The sequence below is a fragment of the Eurytemora carolleeae genome, unplaced genomic scaffold (assembly GCF_000591075.1).
Source record: "Eurytemora carolleeae unplaced genomic scaffold, Eaff_2.0 scaffold170, whole genome shotgun sequence".
Taxonomy (NCBI): domain Eukaryota; kingdom Metazoa; phylum Arthropoda; class Copepoda; order Calanoida; family Temoridae; genus Eurytemora; species Eurytemora carolleeae.
This window is the reverse complement of record NW_019396067.1, coordinates 252,120-271,155: the sequence shown is the minus strand read 5'-3', so window position 1 is coordinate 271,155 and position 19,036 is coordinate 252,120. Positions and strand designations below refer to the sequence as shown.

At 33.6% G+C, this 19,036-nt stretch overlaps 1 protein-coding gene across 1 annotated transcript in view; it reads left to right on the top strand.

The window, feature by feature from the left end:
• Positions 1–13,353, top strand: part of LOC111710520 (uncharacterized) — a 31,492-nt gene extending 18,139 nt beyond the window's left edge. The window contains exons 6-14 of the mRNA XM_023484625.1: positions 468–1,942; positions 2,102–2,239; positions 2,358–2,715; positions 3,040–10,883; positions 10,935–11,896; positions 12,047–12,123; positions 12,210–12,285; positions 13,014–13,124; positions 13,178–13,353. Coding sequence (XP_023340393.1) covers positions 468–1,942; positions 2,102–2,239; positions 2,358–2,715; positions 3,040–10,883; positions 10,935–11,896; positions 12,047–12,123; positions 12,210–12,285; positions 13,014–13,124; positions 13,178–13,277 — 11,141 coding nt within the window. The 3' untranslated portion in view covers positions 13,278–13,353. The remainder of the gene's footprint in view (positions 1–467; positions 1,943–2,101; positions 2,240–2,357; positions 2,716–3,039; positions 10,884–10,934; positions 11,897–12,046; positions 12,124–12,209; positions 12,286–13,013; positions 13,125–13,177) is intronic.
• Positions 13,354–19,036: the final 5,683 nt, after the last annotated feature.

The following is a 19,036-nucleotide window of genomic DNA, read 5'->3' as shown; positions in this document are numbered from 1 at the left end:
GAGGCTAGTAAGCAGTTTCTGTGTTTAGAAAAAAATATGACATTACTTAATTAATGATTTACCATTTTGTGAACAATCATTAATCTTCGAAAAGAATTGAATTTTTGCCACAAACTTAAATATTTTAATCCCTATATCTTTGCAACCTGATGGTGTTGACCTTTGAAATTTCGAACTTAAACTATTTGACCTAACAGAATTTTCAAAGTGTCATGCAAAAGTCTACAACATCGGGTTGCAAAGATATCATAGTTTGTGACCAGGAATCCAGTTTATAGATCATTCTTGCACTTAGAGACATCTTTGAGCGGTAGGATTGGCATAGTTGTGTTTCTTATTACAAAAATTGGTGTCTTATTTGTATTTTCAAGTCAGTGAACAATCCCTTTTAAATATTTTGAAAAAACTTGTTTCTCATCTCATTTCTCATCAAAAAAAAAGGATGTCATAACATGTCGAAACGTTAGGACCATGCTACGAAGTTCTGCACTCTCACCAGTACCATCCAGAGCAGAAATCAGCTGATCACATTAAAAAGCTGAACTACCCTGTGTTCAGTATAGATCATGACAGCAAGTTTGCTGAACTTGAAAAGAAGATCTTTGATCTGAAAAAGCTGGAAGGTCCTGTTTACACGATCCAACGCGATCATCATTTTACAGAGATCGATAAACAGGTTCAAACTGTAAAACAGATGAATTTTCCTATCAGAGAGGGGGTGGAGCCCCACCATCTTTTTGGAGATCTTGGTCGAGCCATCAATGAGATTAAAGTGCTTGCCGGGCCGATCTATGATGTTGAGCGAAAGCATAAGTTTCAGGAAATTGACAAAAAGTTGGTTGAAATTAAAACCCTGTTTGGCCCCTGCTATGAGATCATTCATGATAATCAATTCAATGAAATTCAACAAAAAGTTGGACAATTAAAGAACCTGGCTGGTCCTGTTTATGATATTGATGGAAAACATAATTTCTCCATTATCCAGGAAAAGATTGATAACTTAAAGAATCTTAATTACCCTGTGTATGACATCATTAGATCCCATGCATACAACGAAATAGAAAAACACATTGTTGAACTGAAAAATCTGAATTATCCAGTATTTTCCATAGATCGGGAACATACCTACTCCAATATAAATGAGAATATAAATGATCTTAAATCCCTTGTTGGTCCAATCTATAATATTCAAAGAGAGCATAGGTTTGCAGAGATTTACAAACAAATAGACCAACTAAAAATGATGCATGCTCCTGTAAGAGGGAATGTGGACTTTAATCATCATTTTAATGAGATTGAGACAAAAGTCAACATTCTGAAGGACCTCCAAGGACCTGTCTATGAAATAGACAGAAAACACCACTTTTCAGAATTTCAGAAAAAGCTTAATGAGATCAAAAATCTGTATGCTCCGTTCTACAATGTGGAACATGAAAACCATTTTGCTGAGATTGAGAAAAGGGCAATTGCTCTCAAGAACCTGGCTGGTCCTGTCTACTCAGTTGAGAGCAAACACAACTTCTCTGAGATAGAAAAGAGACTAGACAACCTCAAAGCTTTAAACTACCCAGTCTATGATATAGATCGTGGTCATGACTTTGCTGAAATCCAGAAGAAAGTTGATAGTCTGAAAGAGCTTCAAGGACCGGTCTATTGTAAAGAAAACAGCCACCATTTTAACGAGATTGATAAACATCTTGCCAGCTTAAAAAGTCTTAGTTATCCAGTTTACAAAATAGAACGCGATCATCATTTTAACGAAATATCTAAACATGTGACAAACCTACAAGAAACAAGCTACCCTGTCAGGACCGGAGTTGATGTTATCCATAAATTCAACGAAATAGCGACTAAAGTAGAATCCGTCAAAGTATTAGCGGGGCCCGTCTTTACTCTTGAACAACGCAACCATGCGTTTAACAAGATAGAACAGCGTCTTCAGGAATGGAATTTAATGAATGAAGAAAGGTCGCTGAATTACCTACCACTGGTTCAAATTCAGAATCACTGATTCAGAAGGTATTGTGTTGTTGATTCAGGATTTAAACCGGGTGCGGTAGGAAGTTTAGCAACCTCTCCGATTCATTAAATTTGGTCTTAGGATTTGAAGAGTTTAAATTATCCAGTTTATAATATCAGCAGAGAGCATAGTTTTGCAGAAATGCAGAAAAGCATAGCAGAGCTTAAATATCTCCGGGGTCCTGTTTACGATATCCAACATGTAAATCAGTTCAACCAGGTATTTTTTATCAATCATTTAAATAAATATATAAATAATTATTATAATCATTATTATTATTATTATTATTATTATTATTATTAATATTATTATTATTATTATTATTTTGAAATCACAGATAGAAAAGCTTGCCCACGATATCAAAACTCTGAGCGGACCTATTTATGATGTTGAATCCCACCATAAATTCAATGAGATTGACAAGAAAATTCAAGATCTAAAAACTCTCCAAGGTCCTGTGTATCCTGGAGTGGAGCGGGAGCATGGTTATTTTGCAGTTTTGGAGCAAAGCTGGGCCCATCTAAAGGAGCTGGCCAATCCTATATATGACATAGAACGTGAGCACTCCTTCATGGATCTAGGACGGAAGGTGGACTCCTTGAAGAGTATGAACTACCCGGTGAGGGAGGGAGTTGACTACAGTCATAACTTTAATCAGGTTCAGGAGAAAGTTGTTCAACTCCGAAATCTTACAGGAAATAATTACTTTTAAAAGTTATTTAAAATTTTTTAATTAGATAGATAAAGATATTGTAGCAGATGAAAAATGTTCAGGTCACCACTTTAGAAGTTTATTTACTGCTTCTAGATAGAAATACATAATAAATAACAAGTCTATAAAAGGAGAGGAAGACGAGTAGGTATTCTCTTGTTCCAGATTCCAAAACTACTCACTTGCGGATTTTCTTCTGCTACAATACAAATTTTGATTAATTAAAAATATTAAAATGTACTTTGAATGCCTTCTCATTTTTTATTCAGTTTTTTTTACTTATCCAAGTAATTCGATATTTCTATAGGGCCATTTTATGATATTGAAGGAAGAACTCATGGGTTTAAAGAATATTTGAGAAATCACCAAGATTTGCTTAATCTAAACTATCCTGTTTATAATATTGATCGTGATCATAAATTCAATGAGATTCAACGAAACTTGATTGAGATCAAGACCCTTGCTGGCCCTGTCTACAGTGTTAACCATCAACATCAGTTTAATGAGGTAGAAAAGTGTCTTTTGGATCTCAAATCGCAAACCTATCCAGTGTATGACACCGAGCATGGAAACTCCTTTAATGTGTTTGAATCTAAAATTGTTGACTTGAAGCAGTTGCAAGGTCCTGTTTACAATGTCGACTGTGATCATCACTTTACAGAAATAGAAAAGAACATTTCTGATTTAAAGTCATTGAGCTATCCAGTCTTCAATATCGATAACAACCACCAGTTTTCTATTATAAAGGAGCAGATTGAAACCATTAAAGAAATGACATATCCTGTTAGAGGAGAGGATTACAACCACCACTTCAATGAAATTGCTAAGAAAGTTCAATCACTGAAAACTCTTCAAGGACCTTTGTATAGTATAGAGGAAAGAAATCACACTTTTAGAGATATTGAGAAGTCTCTTGATGACTTGAAAACACTTAACTATCCTGTTTATGACATAGATAGAAACCACAAATACAATATTATACTGAAGAATCTGTATGATATCAAAACTCTTAGTGGACCAGTGTATTCAAAAGATCACAAGCACCACTTCAATGAAATTGAAAAGCTTGTGACAGATCTGAAGACTTTAAAAGGACCTGTTTATGATGTTGAAGCAAGTCACAAGTTTAATGAAATAGAACGTAAGATCACAGATATCAAAACCCTACAAGGACCTGTTTACAATATTGACAGAAATCATAACTTTGCTGAAATTGAACAACAGATTAGCGATCTGAAAAACTTGAACTACCCTGTTCTGAAAATTGACAGGAACCACCATTTCCAGGAATTAGCTAGACAGGTTGAAACACTCAAAGAAATGAACTATCCTGTAAGAGGAGGGGATTATAATCACAACTTTAATGAAATTGAGAAAAAGATATCTCATCTGAAAGATTTGTGTGGACCAGTTTATTCTTTGGAGCAAAGAGATCATTCATTTAACATTATAAATGAAGCACTTAATGAGTTAAAAAGCTTAAATTATCCAATTTTCAATATTCAAAGAGATCATAAGTTCAATGAAGTTCAGAAAAATTTATATGACTTGAAAACATTGACAGGTCCAGTCTATGATATTAAACATCACCATCAGTTTGCTGATATCGAGCGGACAGTTCTGGAACTGAAAAATCTTACTTCCCCAGTTTATACAGTAGAGCATCAGCACAAGTTTGCAGAGGTGGAAAGAAAAGTAGAAGACCTTAAACATCTCTGTGGACCAGTATATACCATCGATAGACAACATAACTTCAATGAAATTCAGAAGAATTTGACAGATCTGAAAAATTTAAACTATCCTGTTTATCATATTGTTCGAGAACATCAGTTTATGGAGGTTAAAACCCAACTTGATTCCATCAAAGAGATGACCTATCCTGTCCGGATCAATGTAGAGGCTTGCCATCATTTTAATGAGCTTGAAAAGAAGGTTGATTCACTGAAAAATCTGACAAGTCCTGTTCGAAACATTGAAGAATGCAAACATGCTTTTGAAGGCATTAAATCAATTGTCCACTCATTGACAAACTTGAACTATCCAATCTATGATATTGACAGGGAACACAAATTTACCAATACTTTAAAAAATTTGATTGAGATAAAACATCTGATGGGACCTGTTTATTCTATTGATAATTCTCATGCATACAACATAATTGATAACATCACAACCGATCTAAAACAGTTGGCTGGACCTGTATATAATATTGATAATGCTCACAAATTTGTTGAGATTGAAAGAAGACTGGTGGAACTAAAAACTTTGCAGGGTCCAGTCTACAACGTTAATCATGATCATCATTTCAAAGAAATTGAGAAATCAATCAGTGATCTTAAAAATCTAACTTATCCAATCTACAAGATTCAAAGAGAGCACAATTTTAAAGAAATTTTGGATAAAGTTGAAAGTATCGCAGAAACAAGTTATCCTGTCAGACAGGGTGTTACACCACATCATAATTTCAATGAAATTGATGAAAAAGTAAGAACTCTAAAGAACCTGGTTGGTCCAGTTTTTGATTTAGAAAAAAGAAACCATGTATTCAATGAGCTGGATAAAAAAGTGGAGGCAGTGAAAACCTTATCCTATCCAGTTTACACCATAGATAGAGAGCACAAATTTGATGTCATTCACAAGAATCTTCAAAATTTGAAAACTCTCAATGGTCCTGTTTATACTGTGGAGCACCAACATCTATTTGCAGAAATAGAAAAAAGCGTTGGTGATCTTAAAACCTTAAATTATCCAGTATTTGATATTGAAAGCAGTCATAAATTTAATGAAATTGAGCACAAAGTGTCTTCCTTGAAAATGTTGCAAGGTCCTGTTTACACAATTGAAAATGCTCATAGTTTTGCTGAGATAGAAAAATCTTTAAGTGATTTGAAAAGCTTGAACTATCCAGTTTTAAGCATTGATAATGCTCACAGCTATAGAGAAATGCTTGCTTACCCTGAAAGACATATCATCACCAGCTATCCTGTCAGAGAAAATGTTGATGTACATCATCACTTCAATGAAATCGAGAAAAAAATTATCTCCATTAAGGATCTTGCAGGGCCTGTTTATTCTGTAGAGCATCAAAATATGTTCAATGAAGTTCTGCGAAACATTGCTGACATGAAATATCTAAACTATCCTGTTTATGATATAGACAGAAATCACAAGTTCAATGAGATTCAGAAAAATCTGTATGACATCAAATATCTTAATGGACCTGTCTATGCTACTGAGCATATGCATCACTTTAAGGACATTGAGCACATAATTACAGATCTCAAATCTCTTCAAGGACCAGTTTATAGCATTGAAAATGCTCATAAGTACAATAAGATAGAGAGTAAAATTGACACATTGAAAAATCTTCAAGGACCAGTTTATGCTATAAATAATGCTCATAACTTTGCAGAAATTGATAAATGTCTATATGATCTTAAAAGTCTTCATTATCCTGTCTACAAAATTGACAGACAGCATCAGTTCCAAGAATTCATGAAGGGTATAGAAACAATAAAAGAGATGCACTACCCAGTCCGAGGAGGTGTGGATTACCAACATAACTTCAATGAGCTGGAAAAACAAGTAGAATCTGTCAAAAATTTGATTGGACCTGTGTTTGAAATAGAACGCAGAAACCATACATTCAATGATATAATCAGGAATATAATAGAATTGAAAAACTTGAACTATCCTGTTTATGATATTGACAATAAGCATTCTTTTAATGTAATTGAAAAGAACTTGATTGAGCTGAAGACAATGAATGGACCTGTGTATGATACTGAACACAAACACCATTTCGTAGAAATTGATAAGATAGTTACAGACTTAAAATCTTTACAAGGACCTGTCTATTCCATTGAAAATGAACACAAGTTCAATGAGATAGAACGCAGGATTAATGCTCTTAAAACTCTCCAAGGTCCAGTGTATTCAATTGAGAGGAATCATAATTTTGCAGAGATTGAAAAACAGCTTTCCACTTTAAAAACTCTGAATTTTCCAGTGTTCAAAATTGATAGAGAGCATAAGTTTTGTGAAATCATGAAAGGACTTGACAGTATTAAAGAGCTCAGTTATCCTGTTCGAGTTGACTATGCGCATCATTATAATGAAATTGAAAGAAAAATTGAGAGCATAAAAGAACTAGTTGGCCCTGTATACTCAACTGAACATCAGCATACATTTGGAAAGATTCTTGAACAGATTTCTGATCTAAAAACTCTAAACTATCCTGTTTATAATATTGATCGACAGCATAAATTTGATGTTATTGAGAAAACTCTTTATGATCTGAAAAACTTAGCTGGACCTGTTTATGCTGTTGATCATGACCATTGCTTTAAAGAAATAACAGCAGCTCTCACAGACCTTAAGACACTAACAGGGCCAGTGTATAGTATTGAAAATGCTCACAGGTTTATGGAAATTGAGAAGAAAGTTGATGGATTGAAGAACCTGCAAGGACCAGTCTATAATGTGGAACGAGCACACTGTTTTGCTGAAATAGAAAAAGACATTCAAGATTTGAAAACTCTCAACTACCCAGTTTATGACATTGATCGGAAGCATCATTTTTCAGAAATTGTCATGGGCATCGAGAAGTTGAAACAATTGAACTACCCAGTCAGAGAAGGTGTTGACATTCAACATCACTTCAATGAAGTTCAGAAAAAGGTTGTGAATATGATGGAACTTACAGGTCCTGTTTACTCCATGGAACATAGAAACCATGTGTTTATGGATATAGAACAGAAAATTTCAGATTTAAAAACATTGACATTCCCTGTGTACAATATTGATAGAGGTCACCATTTTAATGAAATACAGGAAAAAATTACAAGCTTGAAATCAATGTTTGGCCCTGTTTATGCTACCGAGCATAGAAATTGCTTTTATGAAATTGAGCAAAAAATAACAGATCTAAAAAGTTTGTTCTACCCTGTGTATAACATAGATCGAGAACACAAATTTCAAGAGTTGGAATCCAAATTGGTTGATTTGAAAACACTCCAAGGACCTGTTTACAGCATTGAGAGAGAACACCATTTTGCAGATATTGCAAAGAAAATAGAGGATTTGAAATCACTTAACTATCCTGTTTATAAAATTGATGAGAAACACCACTTTTCTGAAATTGTGAAAGGACTGGAAACTATAAAACAAATGAATTATCCTGTACTAGTGGATTATAAGCATCAATTTAATGAAATTATTGAAAGAGTCAAGTCCTTAAAGGATCTGGTGGGTCCTGTTTATAATGTGGACCACAACCATTTCTTCCAAGATGTTGAAAGAAAAATCCATGATCTGAAAAATTTAACTTATCCAATCTATGACATATCAAGAGAACACAAATTCAATGAAATTCAGAAGAATCTCTATGACATCAAAACTCTGAGTGGGCCTGTGTACAACATTGAACATCAGCATCATTTTACTGAAATAGAAAAGAAACTGTCAGATTTAAAATCTTTAGTTGGTCCAGTTTACAGCATTGATAATGTGCATGCCTTCCATGAGATTGAAAAACATGTTGCTGAACTAAAATCTTTACAAGGTCCTGTCTACAATATTGATAGAGCACATAACTTCTCTGAAATAGAAAAGAATCTTTCTGACATGAAATCTCTTAATTATCCGGTCTATGACATTGATCGTAAACATCAATTTAATGAGATTCTAAAAGGAATGGAAACCTTGAAGCAAATGAATTACCCTGTGAGAGAAGGCATAGACTTTAGTCATCATTTCAATGAAATCCAAGATAAGGTGGAGGCTATTAAAAATCTTGCAGGTCCAGTTTATTCCACAGAACACCAGCATGCCTTCCAGGATTTTGAACGCAGGGTGCTAGACTTAAAGAATCTAAATTACCCAATCTACAACATTGATAGAGATCATAAGTTCAATGAAATACAAAAAAATTTATTTGATATTAAGACTTTGGCAGGACCAGTTTACTCTGTAGATCACCAGCATTGCTTCCAAGACATAGAGCGGAAGATTACTGAGCTCAAATCACTGAACTACCCTATATTTGAGATTGAAAGGAAACATGCCTTTATGGAAATAGAAACTAAAATCTTAGATCTGAAAAATTTACAAGGCCCAGTGTATTCAGTTGAGAGTTCACATAATTTTACAGAAATTATGAAGAACTTGTCTGATTTGAAAAATCTAAACTATCCTGTTTACAACATTGATAGAGATCATCAGTTTAGTGAAATATACAAGGGGCTTGAATCATTAAAAGAAATGAATTATCCTGTTAGACAAGGGGTGGATTTTAACCATCATTTCAATGATATCAAAGAAAAAGTTGACACTTTAAAGAACCTCACTGGCCCAGTTTACGATCTCCAGGAACGACATCATGCTTTCCAAGACATTGAAAGGCAAATAATAGATCTGAAAAACCTGAACTACCCAGTCTATGGCATAGACAGGGAGCACACATTCAATGAAATACAGAAAAACCTTTATGATATCAAGACCTTGAGTGGACCAGTCTATAATGTTGAACATCAGCATTGCTTTGTGGACCTGGAAAGAAAGCTGGCTGACTTGAAAACTTTAAACTATCCTGTTTATGGAATAGAACGAGAACATTTTTTCATGGAATTTGAAAAAAGAATTGCTGACCTGAAAAATCTTCAGGGGCCTGTTTATTCGATTAACAGGCAACACAACTTTAATGAAATAGAACGACACCTAACAGACCTGAAAACCCTGAATTATCCCATTTATGATATAGATAGAGCTCATCAGTTTTCAGAAATTCAACGGCATATGGACACCTTGAAACAAATGAATTATCCTGTCAGAGAAGGTGTTGACTTCAACCATCATTTTAATTTGATTGACAGAAAAGTTGAAGCTATTAAAAGTTTAAATGGTCCTATTTTTAACCTGGAAGATAGAAACCATACATTCCAGGATATTGAAAGATATGTTAATGAGATAAAAGCTTTGAATTATCCGGTTTATGACATACAAAGAGAACATGTTTTCAGTGAAATACAAAAAAATATGATAGATTTAAAGAATCTAAATGGTCCCGTGTTTGACATTGAAAGAAATCATTCCTACATGCAATTCAGGAAAAACCTCATCGAACTAAAGGCATTAGTTGGTCCAGTGTATTCCTTGCCCGATTACAAGCATCATTTTGAGGGAATTGAAGCACATGTCAATGATTTAAAAACTCTTTCTGGACCTGTCTATTCTGTAGAGGCCAAGCATGCATTTTCTGAAATTACCAAACACATTGCTGATTTAAAAAATCTAAACTACCCTGTTCTAAACATACACCATGATCACAATTTCCAAGGAATCATTCAGAATGTTCAGAATCTACACAAGCTTCAAGGTCCTCATTATGATATTCCTGATCGCCAGCATCACTTTTCCGAGATTTGGAAACATGTTGATGATCTGAAGCAGATGTCTGGTCCAGTTTATGATGTTAACTACAAGCATGAATACCAAGGTCCTGATCAAAAACCTATTGATTTAAAATATGAAGTTGGTCCCATATACAATGTGGAATCAAAACATGAATTTAAACATGGTTTTTTTAAAGAAATGGATAAGAAAACAATCAAGGGTCCTGTATATGAAGTTGAAAGAAAACACAAGTTTAAAAAGGGATTTTCATGTTCTCATAGACCCCCATCTCCTACACCAGGCCCAGTCCGGGGGGATTTCAAGCATAACTACAAACATCCCATAACCCTGCCACATCAAAGAGATATTCGATCAAAGTCTGTTCCTTGTTATGAAGTGGATAAATCATATCATTACAAAGAATCAGAAACCCATCAGCAAGATATGAAAAAGCTAGTTGGTCCTATTTACAGCAGTGGCAGCTTGGTGGATGAAAGGAAACATCATTTTACAGATGGATATGTAGCTCCAATAAGCAGAGAGAAACGAGAGGAGCAGGTCAAGCTGGTTAATAAATATTTCTTTAAAGAGAAGAAAGCTACGGATAATCTACAAAAGAAGATTATTGATAAAGCTGAGAAGCTCCAGGACTCATTTTCTCAAGAGGTTGTGAAGATATCAAGAGAAGAAGCATTGAAACTTGGAGAAGCAAGAAGAATTCAAGCTCTTCAGCGACGGGAAGAATATTTAAGAACACAGGTAAACGTTATTATATTCCTTTGAGATATCTTGTTTATTTTTATTGTTTAGGGAAGTTCACAGGAACCTTCATCCTTTTCTCAACAAACCCTCACAAATGTTGAACATCAGTCATTTAATCAAAATTATGAAGAATCTAAAGAGTTTGTGAGAGTGGGATCTCCATTTACACTGAAAAAAGAAAGTTTTTTGAGATCTGAGCAAACTCCAGAAAGAAATGTCACAGCGATTGGGTTCCAACAGTATTTAAGCCAGAAGACATCATTGAAGACAGAAGCTGTTCACCAGATTAAAACTTCAACAAAATCGATGAAGGATCCCAAAATCAATCCAGAAGGATTGTCTGAGCAGGTTGTTTTCTCAAAAGAGTTTAAGGGCAAAAAGAAACAGTTAAGTATTCAGCAAGCTATGCCCCAAGTACACTATCTGGAAGGGACAACGCAGTTCTCTTCTGCAGATACAGATGAAACTAGAAAATCTGGAAAACATTTTCTACAGAAAAAACTAGACGATGAGAGAAAAAGAAAAATCTTTGAGCTCGAAGAACAGAAAAGATTGGAAGATGAAAAGCGAAAAAAGAATAATGAACTTGAAGAAAAGAAACGCTTTGAAGCTGAAGTTGCTAGAAAGACTCTTGAAGAAGCACTAAACAGAAAGCAAGAAGAAAATGAAAAAGCCAAACTAATGATGGAGCTGGAAGAGAGGAAAAAAGCACTTTTGACAGAAAAACTACGACTTGAATCATTAGAGAAGGAGAAGAATGTCATTCAAAAGAAGAGGGAACAGCTTCACCAGGAAGAAGAAAAACAGCGAAGAATTAAGGAAGGAAGTCTAAAGCAAACCCAAATCTCAATGACCAGGAGAGAACAGCAAGGGGTTGGGTTTGGAAGTGTTCGAACTGGATATGTTCAGAATAAAAAAATGTCTCTATTAACTAGAGCAGCTTCTGTAGAACCACCAGTTAGTAGGGGCAATGACAGCCCAGGACCAAACAGAAGACAGAAAAACGTTAGGTAAATTAAATAGTAATTTTACGAAAGTTAAGGAGGACTGTTGGCCTCTAAGACTAAAGCTTATAAAATTAGAACTAATCCTTTCTTATAAAATTTTCAAAAATGTACTTTGATGAAGATTTCCCTTTACAATTAACAATTACATAACAGGTTTGCGCAGAGTCGTGAAGAATGGAGTATAAGTCCGATTCAAAGACCGGAAATAAAAACAGGAGATGTGGCTTCAGGTCAGACGATTTGTGATATAAAGAAAAAGAAAAAAAAATTCAAAAAGCCGAAAAAAATATTCTAACAAGTTTTTTTATACCTTTAGGAGTTGCAGGATGGACCCAGAGAGTGAGTGAACTAGATAGGCAGGCAGCTGCAGTTCAAACCCCTCCAGTTTCCAGGTTATTCTTTTTGAGTTCCATATCTTTAAGGTTCGGTGTAAATCTATCAATATACAAGCTTGGGAACCCATCTTTGCCCAGAGTTTTCCCAATAAAAGTCAACCAACACCACTTAAAATTTTAGTTATTTATCTAATTATACAAAGTTGTTTTTTTTCTGTATGTTTGAGAGGGTTGACTTTTATAGGGAGTACTCTAGACAAAGCTGGGTTTCCAAGTTAGTTTACACTGATAAATTAATAATCTCTATTTGTGTTTATTTTTTATCATAACTCAGGAACCCAATGAACGATTTGCCTCAAAATTTGATTGGGGAACTCAGTAGAACCACGTCAATTTTCTTAGTTTGATTAAGAAAATCCAAGCTGAGTGGGTTGACTTTTAAAGTAAAAGTTTAGCTTTCAGACAAAGCTGGGTTTCCAAGCTATTTTGTCAAATAGCTCTCAGAATACAGTGAAAAACAGAAAACTGTAGAATATAAAGACGACATTAAGGCAATACTAAAGTGCATTTGATGTTGTTAAAAAGCAAATAGCTTTACTAGTCAGTTAATAAATTACTTATCAAGTGAAATGGGTCTGTTTTTACTGCACTATAGCTGTACCTCATGCTCATTGGACGAGTCAAAGTCATAAATTGAGTCTAAAGTCGACTTTTAATTCCAGAGTTTTCGGGTAATCATTTAAGTTCATCTCTATCTAACCCCATGAAACTAATGCTTTTTTTAGGAAAAATACGGTGATAAAGTTTTCAGAACGGCGAGCTGTTTCTGAAACTAGATCTACTTCAGAGTTTAGAACCCCTGTGCAGGGGGTTCAGAGAATTCAAACCGGACAAAGGTATTTTGACCTTAAAATCTATAAATTTATACTAATAGTTTTCAACGTTCAAGGGTCGGAAGTATTTCTAGCCTACTAAATATACTACCCGGAGAAGAGGATTCAACCCGTCTGTCTCCACCTATCTCCAACTGCTCAGAGAAGAGTTTTTAGTTGAAAATATCAGGGTTCAGGATTCTCTTCATGAATAGTTACTTCTCTCCTCTCTATAAAATTATCTTAAATCTGATCATTATTCTTATTCTAAATCCTAGTTTAATCCTGATCTTGATTTTGATCCAGTCCTCAAAGTAATACTTTTTCATATCTAATGATTTTTAATAATACTCCTAACCTTCAGAAATTTAACTTCCTAATCATTAACTAAATGTAACGTTTAATCCCTATGTAATTATAGTGAAAGTTTAACATGAAAGTAACATGAGTAACATGATCAATGATTTATAATATTGTATGTTTATTATGGTCACACCGATGTCACTGTATCTAAATCTAAACCAACTTCGAACTTTAAAAATCCAATATATATATAAATAACATTAAAAATGATTACATTTAAAAATGGTTGAGTTAGAAGAACAAACAGCAGATAAGATTAGAGGAGTTTTAATAGATTTTGAAGCGTTCACAACTTCACATACTGTTAGAAGAACAAACAGCAGATAAGATTAGAGGAGTTTTAATAGATTTTGAAGTGTTCACAACTTCACATACTCTGTCAGAGATTTTCTTGAAAAAACCTTCCCGACTTCTGTCGTCTTCATACCAAGTTTAACATACTTTACCTGAAATGATTTTTTATTCATTTCATTTTTTAAAAGAGATCGATTTAATCATCTTCTGTAAATGTTGCACCCCCTACCCACCTGAAAAGCTATTTTTACTAAGACACATGTCATTTTTCGATGTGCTCAAGAGACAGGGTTTAGTGAAATTAGCAAGGTATAGAGACGGTTAAACCATGTATCTTGAATCAGTGATTCAGGATTAGCAAGGTATAGAGACAGTTAAACCATGTATCTTGAATCAGTGATTCAGGATTAGCAAGGTATAGAGACGGTTAAAACATTTATCTTGAATCGGTGATTCAGGATTAGCAAGGTATAGAGACGGTTAAACTATGTATCTTGAATCGGTGATTCAGGATTTGCCCATGCACCTATAAATGATCACTACACTACAGAACTACAGATTCAAGATTTGAATCGACCGTAGGTAGTTTAGCGACCTAGCTCAAGTTCACCGTATGGTAGAGAGAGGAAAGTATATCCTGGATTAGAATTGACCTTGAACAGTTTACGAGGTTCCAGGGTTCTCTGGATGAAGAACGTATTCTACAAAACCTTGAAATAAAGAAAATACAAACAAAGAGACACAAATAATTAAACCTTTAACTGATAAAACTGTTATCAGTACTTTAATCCATCAATCAAATTATTAAAAAAGATATTTCAAAATTGTCTGAATTAATATTTCTGATATGACATATTAAAAAAATAATATTGATGAGAAAAAATAAACAACTATATAAAACTATCAATTTTTTCCCTTTTTACTTTTTCCTTGCATTTGGTTTTAAAAATTTGACATTAATATTTATACTAATTAGAAGAACTAAACACTCTCCACATACTCTAATTTTCTAAACCTTCTATCTTTGCAACCTTCTGTCGTATAGTTTAAACCATGAATTCTGTTGGATCAAATAATTTATTTTAAAATATCAAATTTTAACACCATTAGGTTGCAAAGAAAATTTTAGTTTGTGGCAAAGACCCAATTCCTTTGAGTGATAATTTTAGTAATTTTTGTATGTATTTATGTATGTATTGGTGTATGTAGATATGTATGTTTTTATGTATGTATTTATGTATGTTTTTATGTATGTATTTATGTATGCATTTATGTGTGTAGATATGTATGTAGATTTGTATGTATTTATGTATGTAACGATCACCACTGGATATCTAAAAGGAATTAAACTACTCCGTAGGTCTGTATAAGATGAGAAGTGTGGATTAAACTACTCCGTAGGTCTGTATAAGATGAGAAGTGTGGATTAAACTACTCCGTAGGTCTGTATAAGATGAGAAGTGTGGATCAATGCTTGATCTCGATATTCACAAAACAAAAGTTCTATCCTCAGGTTGCAAAAATATATGGATCCGAAAATTACAATTTTGACGCAAATGTTCTATTCCTTTTTCCGACACCAGCAAAGGGTTCTACAGTTAGGAGATTTGTCTTCAACTGGGACTGAGACTGCACCGACTATAAAGTGTCACCAGGTCTGGACTGGACTGGACTGAACTTACCTCGTCAGCTATAGTGTATAATATATATACTACAGTAAGATGCATATATGTAGACGACATTAAAGCAATCTTTATATTTGTATTTGATGTTGTTACAAAGAAAATAGTTTTACAATGTAGATTAAAAACCCCTTATTATTAAGTGAAATGGGTTTCTATACCGAACAATTACTGTTTCTTGTGTTCATAGGACTATTTAAAATCATAACTTGAGTCTAAGAATCGTCTTCCTATTCCACAGTTTTCTGGTTCTCACTGTATACTATAACGGATAACCTCGTTCTCGTCAACCCACTGTTTTAGCATTAGCAACCCTGAGGCCGAATTTAAAAAATTTGAGCCGCGAATTTGAGATGTGGCTTGAAAATGGTTGGTTTCACTTAAAATTGTATTCAATGTTTCAATATTTAAGCCGGCGCTCAATTGTATCCGGATTTTGGCGGATTTAAGACGCGGCTCAAATTCATTAAATTCGGACTCAGGATATTGAAACTTTTAACTCTAGGTATGAACGAGTATTTGGCAAAATTCTTTTAGATTTTTGCTTCAGAATAGCCATATTTTGCAGTGAAAGACGTTTTAAATAATACAGTGTGACCCATAAACTGTGGATTAATATGAAGACGACATTCAACAAACATGTTATTATGAGGTATAGTTCATTTTGTTATAAAGCAAATAGTTTAACAATTGTTGTGTTTTACCTTCATTGAACTAATCAAAATCAAAACTAGATTCGGACAGTCGTCTTTCTATTCCACAGCTTATGGGTCCCACTGCATTCCTTTAAAGCAAGGACAAAAGTTAGTTGTTGTTTAAAAACTCATTTAATGATATAATTGTAATAAAATATTAATAGGTTTCTTAGTTTCAGTTAAATTTGACTTATAGATAATATGACAAGTATATAGTATTTGTAGAAGACCTATTTATTCTCTGTAAAATCATTTGGATTTTAAATCACCGTACTTTTATAGTGAATGATGTCTATTTTCTCTAAATTTTAAAGATGTTCCTTTTCAGCAAGCACTGTGATTGCTTTTTCTTTATACATTGTACTCATTCAATAATAAATTGATATTATAGATTTATTCTTTAATAGGTTTCATGCGTGTAAGTTTTGATTAAAGATTGACGAAAGGATAGTACATATAAAAGTAAATATTTACGGTATTTACAAAAAGCCAATTTATTTCGCTGTCAAATAATTTAGACGTTAAATCAACGTATGTCTGTTGTGAAGAATGTTTATTTTCACTAAATTTTAAATACATTTCTTTTTTGCGAGTACTGTGGTTATTTTTGTCTAATCTTATGTACATTGTACATTTTACATTGTACATTGGAATTAAAATAATAAACTGATATTTTATATATGTTCTTCAATAGGTTTCTTTCGTGCAAGTTTCAGTTAAAGATTGATTTATGAGATAATATTATAAGAATACAGTATATAGTATTTACGTGCAAAGTACTAATTATTTATTTGCTGTAAAATCATTTAGAGTTGAAGAAAGTTTCTTTCACTAGATTTTTAGGACATTCCTTTTCTTTGTTGCTATGCTTAAATGTATCAATGCTGTTTGAATTCTTGGTAGAAATTAAAAATTGAAATCGAAAGTCATCTTCATTGAATAAATATATACGGCGATGAATGCACATTGGTCATGAATTAAAACTAATTCAATGATAAATTAATATTATAGATATCGCTTGGATTTGAAGGTACTGTAGAAATAATTTCAAGCAACCCTCCATTTATAGAGTGGTATTTGTAAAGTGTTAAATTCTTACAATTTCATTGTTTCTCTTGCTACATAAATGCGCGTCATTGTTATATAAAACAACAATTAAAAATAATTGATTTTAAGATAGAGACAAGAGGGATAACTCAATCAGTTTTACTTAGACAAATATTCAAAGGACAGAGCCATAGCTAGGAATTTCTAAAGGGGGGGGGGGTACAAAAGTTATAAACTGCAGAGATGGATAAGTAAGGAGCGGGCCGCAGGCCAAAAATTTGTTTGATCTGAAAAACTCGTTAAGTCTCAAAATTAATGAATGCAGACTAAAAAACTAAATCTTTAACTTATCACACATTACAGTTTATTAAGATAGATATTTTACCTGTTCTCGTTCCCTTAATCGCTATTGATAATTGAGAAGCTATTTGCATCAAAATAAAAAAATGTAGGCATAAGATGTACAGTGTTAAGTTCAACTTAAAATAAATGTACTAATGATAATTTTTAATCATGAATTACAATGGTTATTTTTAATACAGGAAAGTAAATTATGTAAATACAGGTTTAGCAGCTGTTTGCATTCATCCTCAAGCTTGCAGGGGAGTTTTTTTCGAAATTTAGTTTTGAAAAAACTGAAGATTTGATCAAAAAAAAGCTAGCTCTAGCATGAAAATCTTCAGTTTTCTCAAAATTAAAATTCGAAAAAAACAGCTTCTTCTAAACCTGGCCATATTTTTTTTATAATTTAAATTTGTCTCCATGTTACTTTGCTGTAAGATGGTTCGTTAAAATTATTAATCTAATAAAAGAAGGGAAAAGGATAAGCTTCTCAAAATACAAAAAATTAATATCATTTCACAGGATAGAATAGAATAAAATTCCCTAATCATTTATTTCAGTAAGCGCTCAATTTGTCTTTAATTTGAAGACAAATTACTTATTTAAAACGTAATATTTGTAACAAAAATGAGATTTGATGCCAATTTTTTCCCCTTTTTCCTTCTTTTCATTTTTTCATTTTCTTCTTTTGTCTCAGAAAGTGTGCCCCCCCCCCCTAGCTACGGGCCTGTTAAAGGGTACCGTTGTGATTTGGACGTGCTACTTTAACAGAGGTATCCTGAACAGAAGATTCACACTCGATCTCTATCTCATGATCATTTCCTCATGAATTAACTCCTTGTGTTTCAGTACTACAGGTGTTTTTATATTTTATTAAGTTTCTTGGTTTGCATTGTGTATATTTAATGGCGCCACACTAAGACATTTCTCTATTCATTAAACCATGATTTATGAGTTCCAGTTCTCCGGGGTTGTTCTGTGTATTTCAACTCTATGGTTACAATCGATTGTCGGAGTTGGGACGGAGTGTGTCTGAGAACTGCAGTTACTCCGGGTACTCACAACAGTACACAACTAAAAGTTACTCCGGGTTCTCACAATAGTACACGGCCGGCTAATATTTTCACTGGGTACTCCGAAGAGTACACAACTAAAAGTTACTCTGGGCACTCACAACAGTACAAAACTATATAGTTACTCCGAGTACTCACAACAGTACACAACTGTATAGTTACTCCAGGTTCTTACTACAGCAGTACACAACTCTATAGTTACTCCATGTAATCAAAACAGTACACAACTAATAGTTACTCCGGGTACTCACAACAGTGCACAAAAACTAGATACTCCGGGTACTTACAACAGTGCACAACTATATCGTCACTCAATGTGCTCACAACAGTACACAACTAATGGTTACTCCATGTACTCACAAAAGTACACAACTAATAGTTACACCAGGAACTTACAACAGTACACATCAATTAGTTTCTTCAAGTACTCATAACCAGTA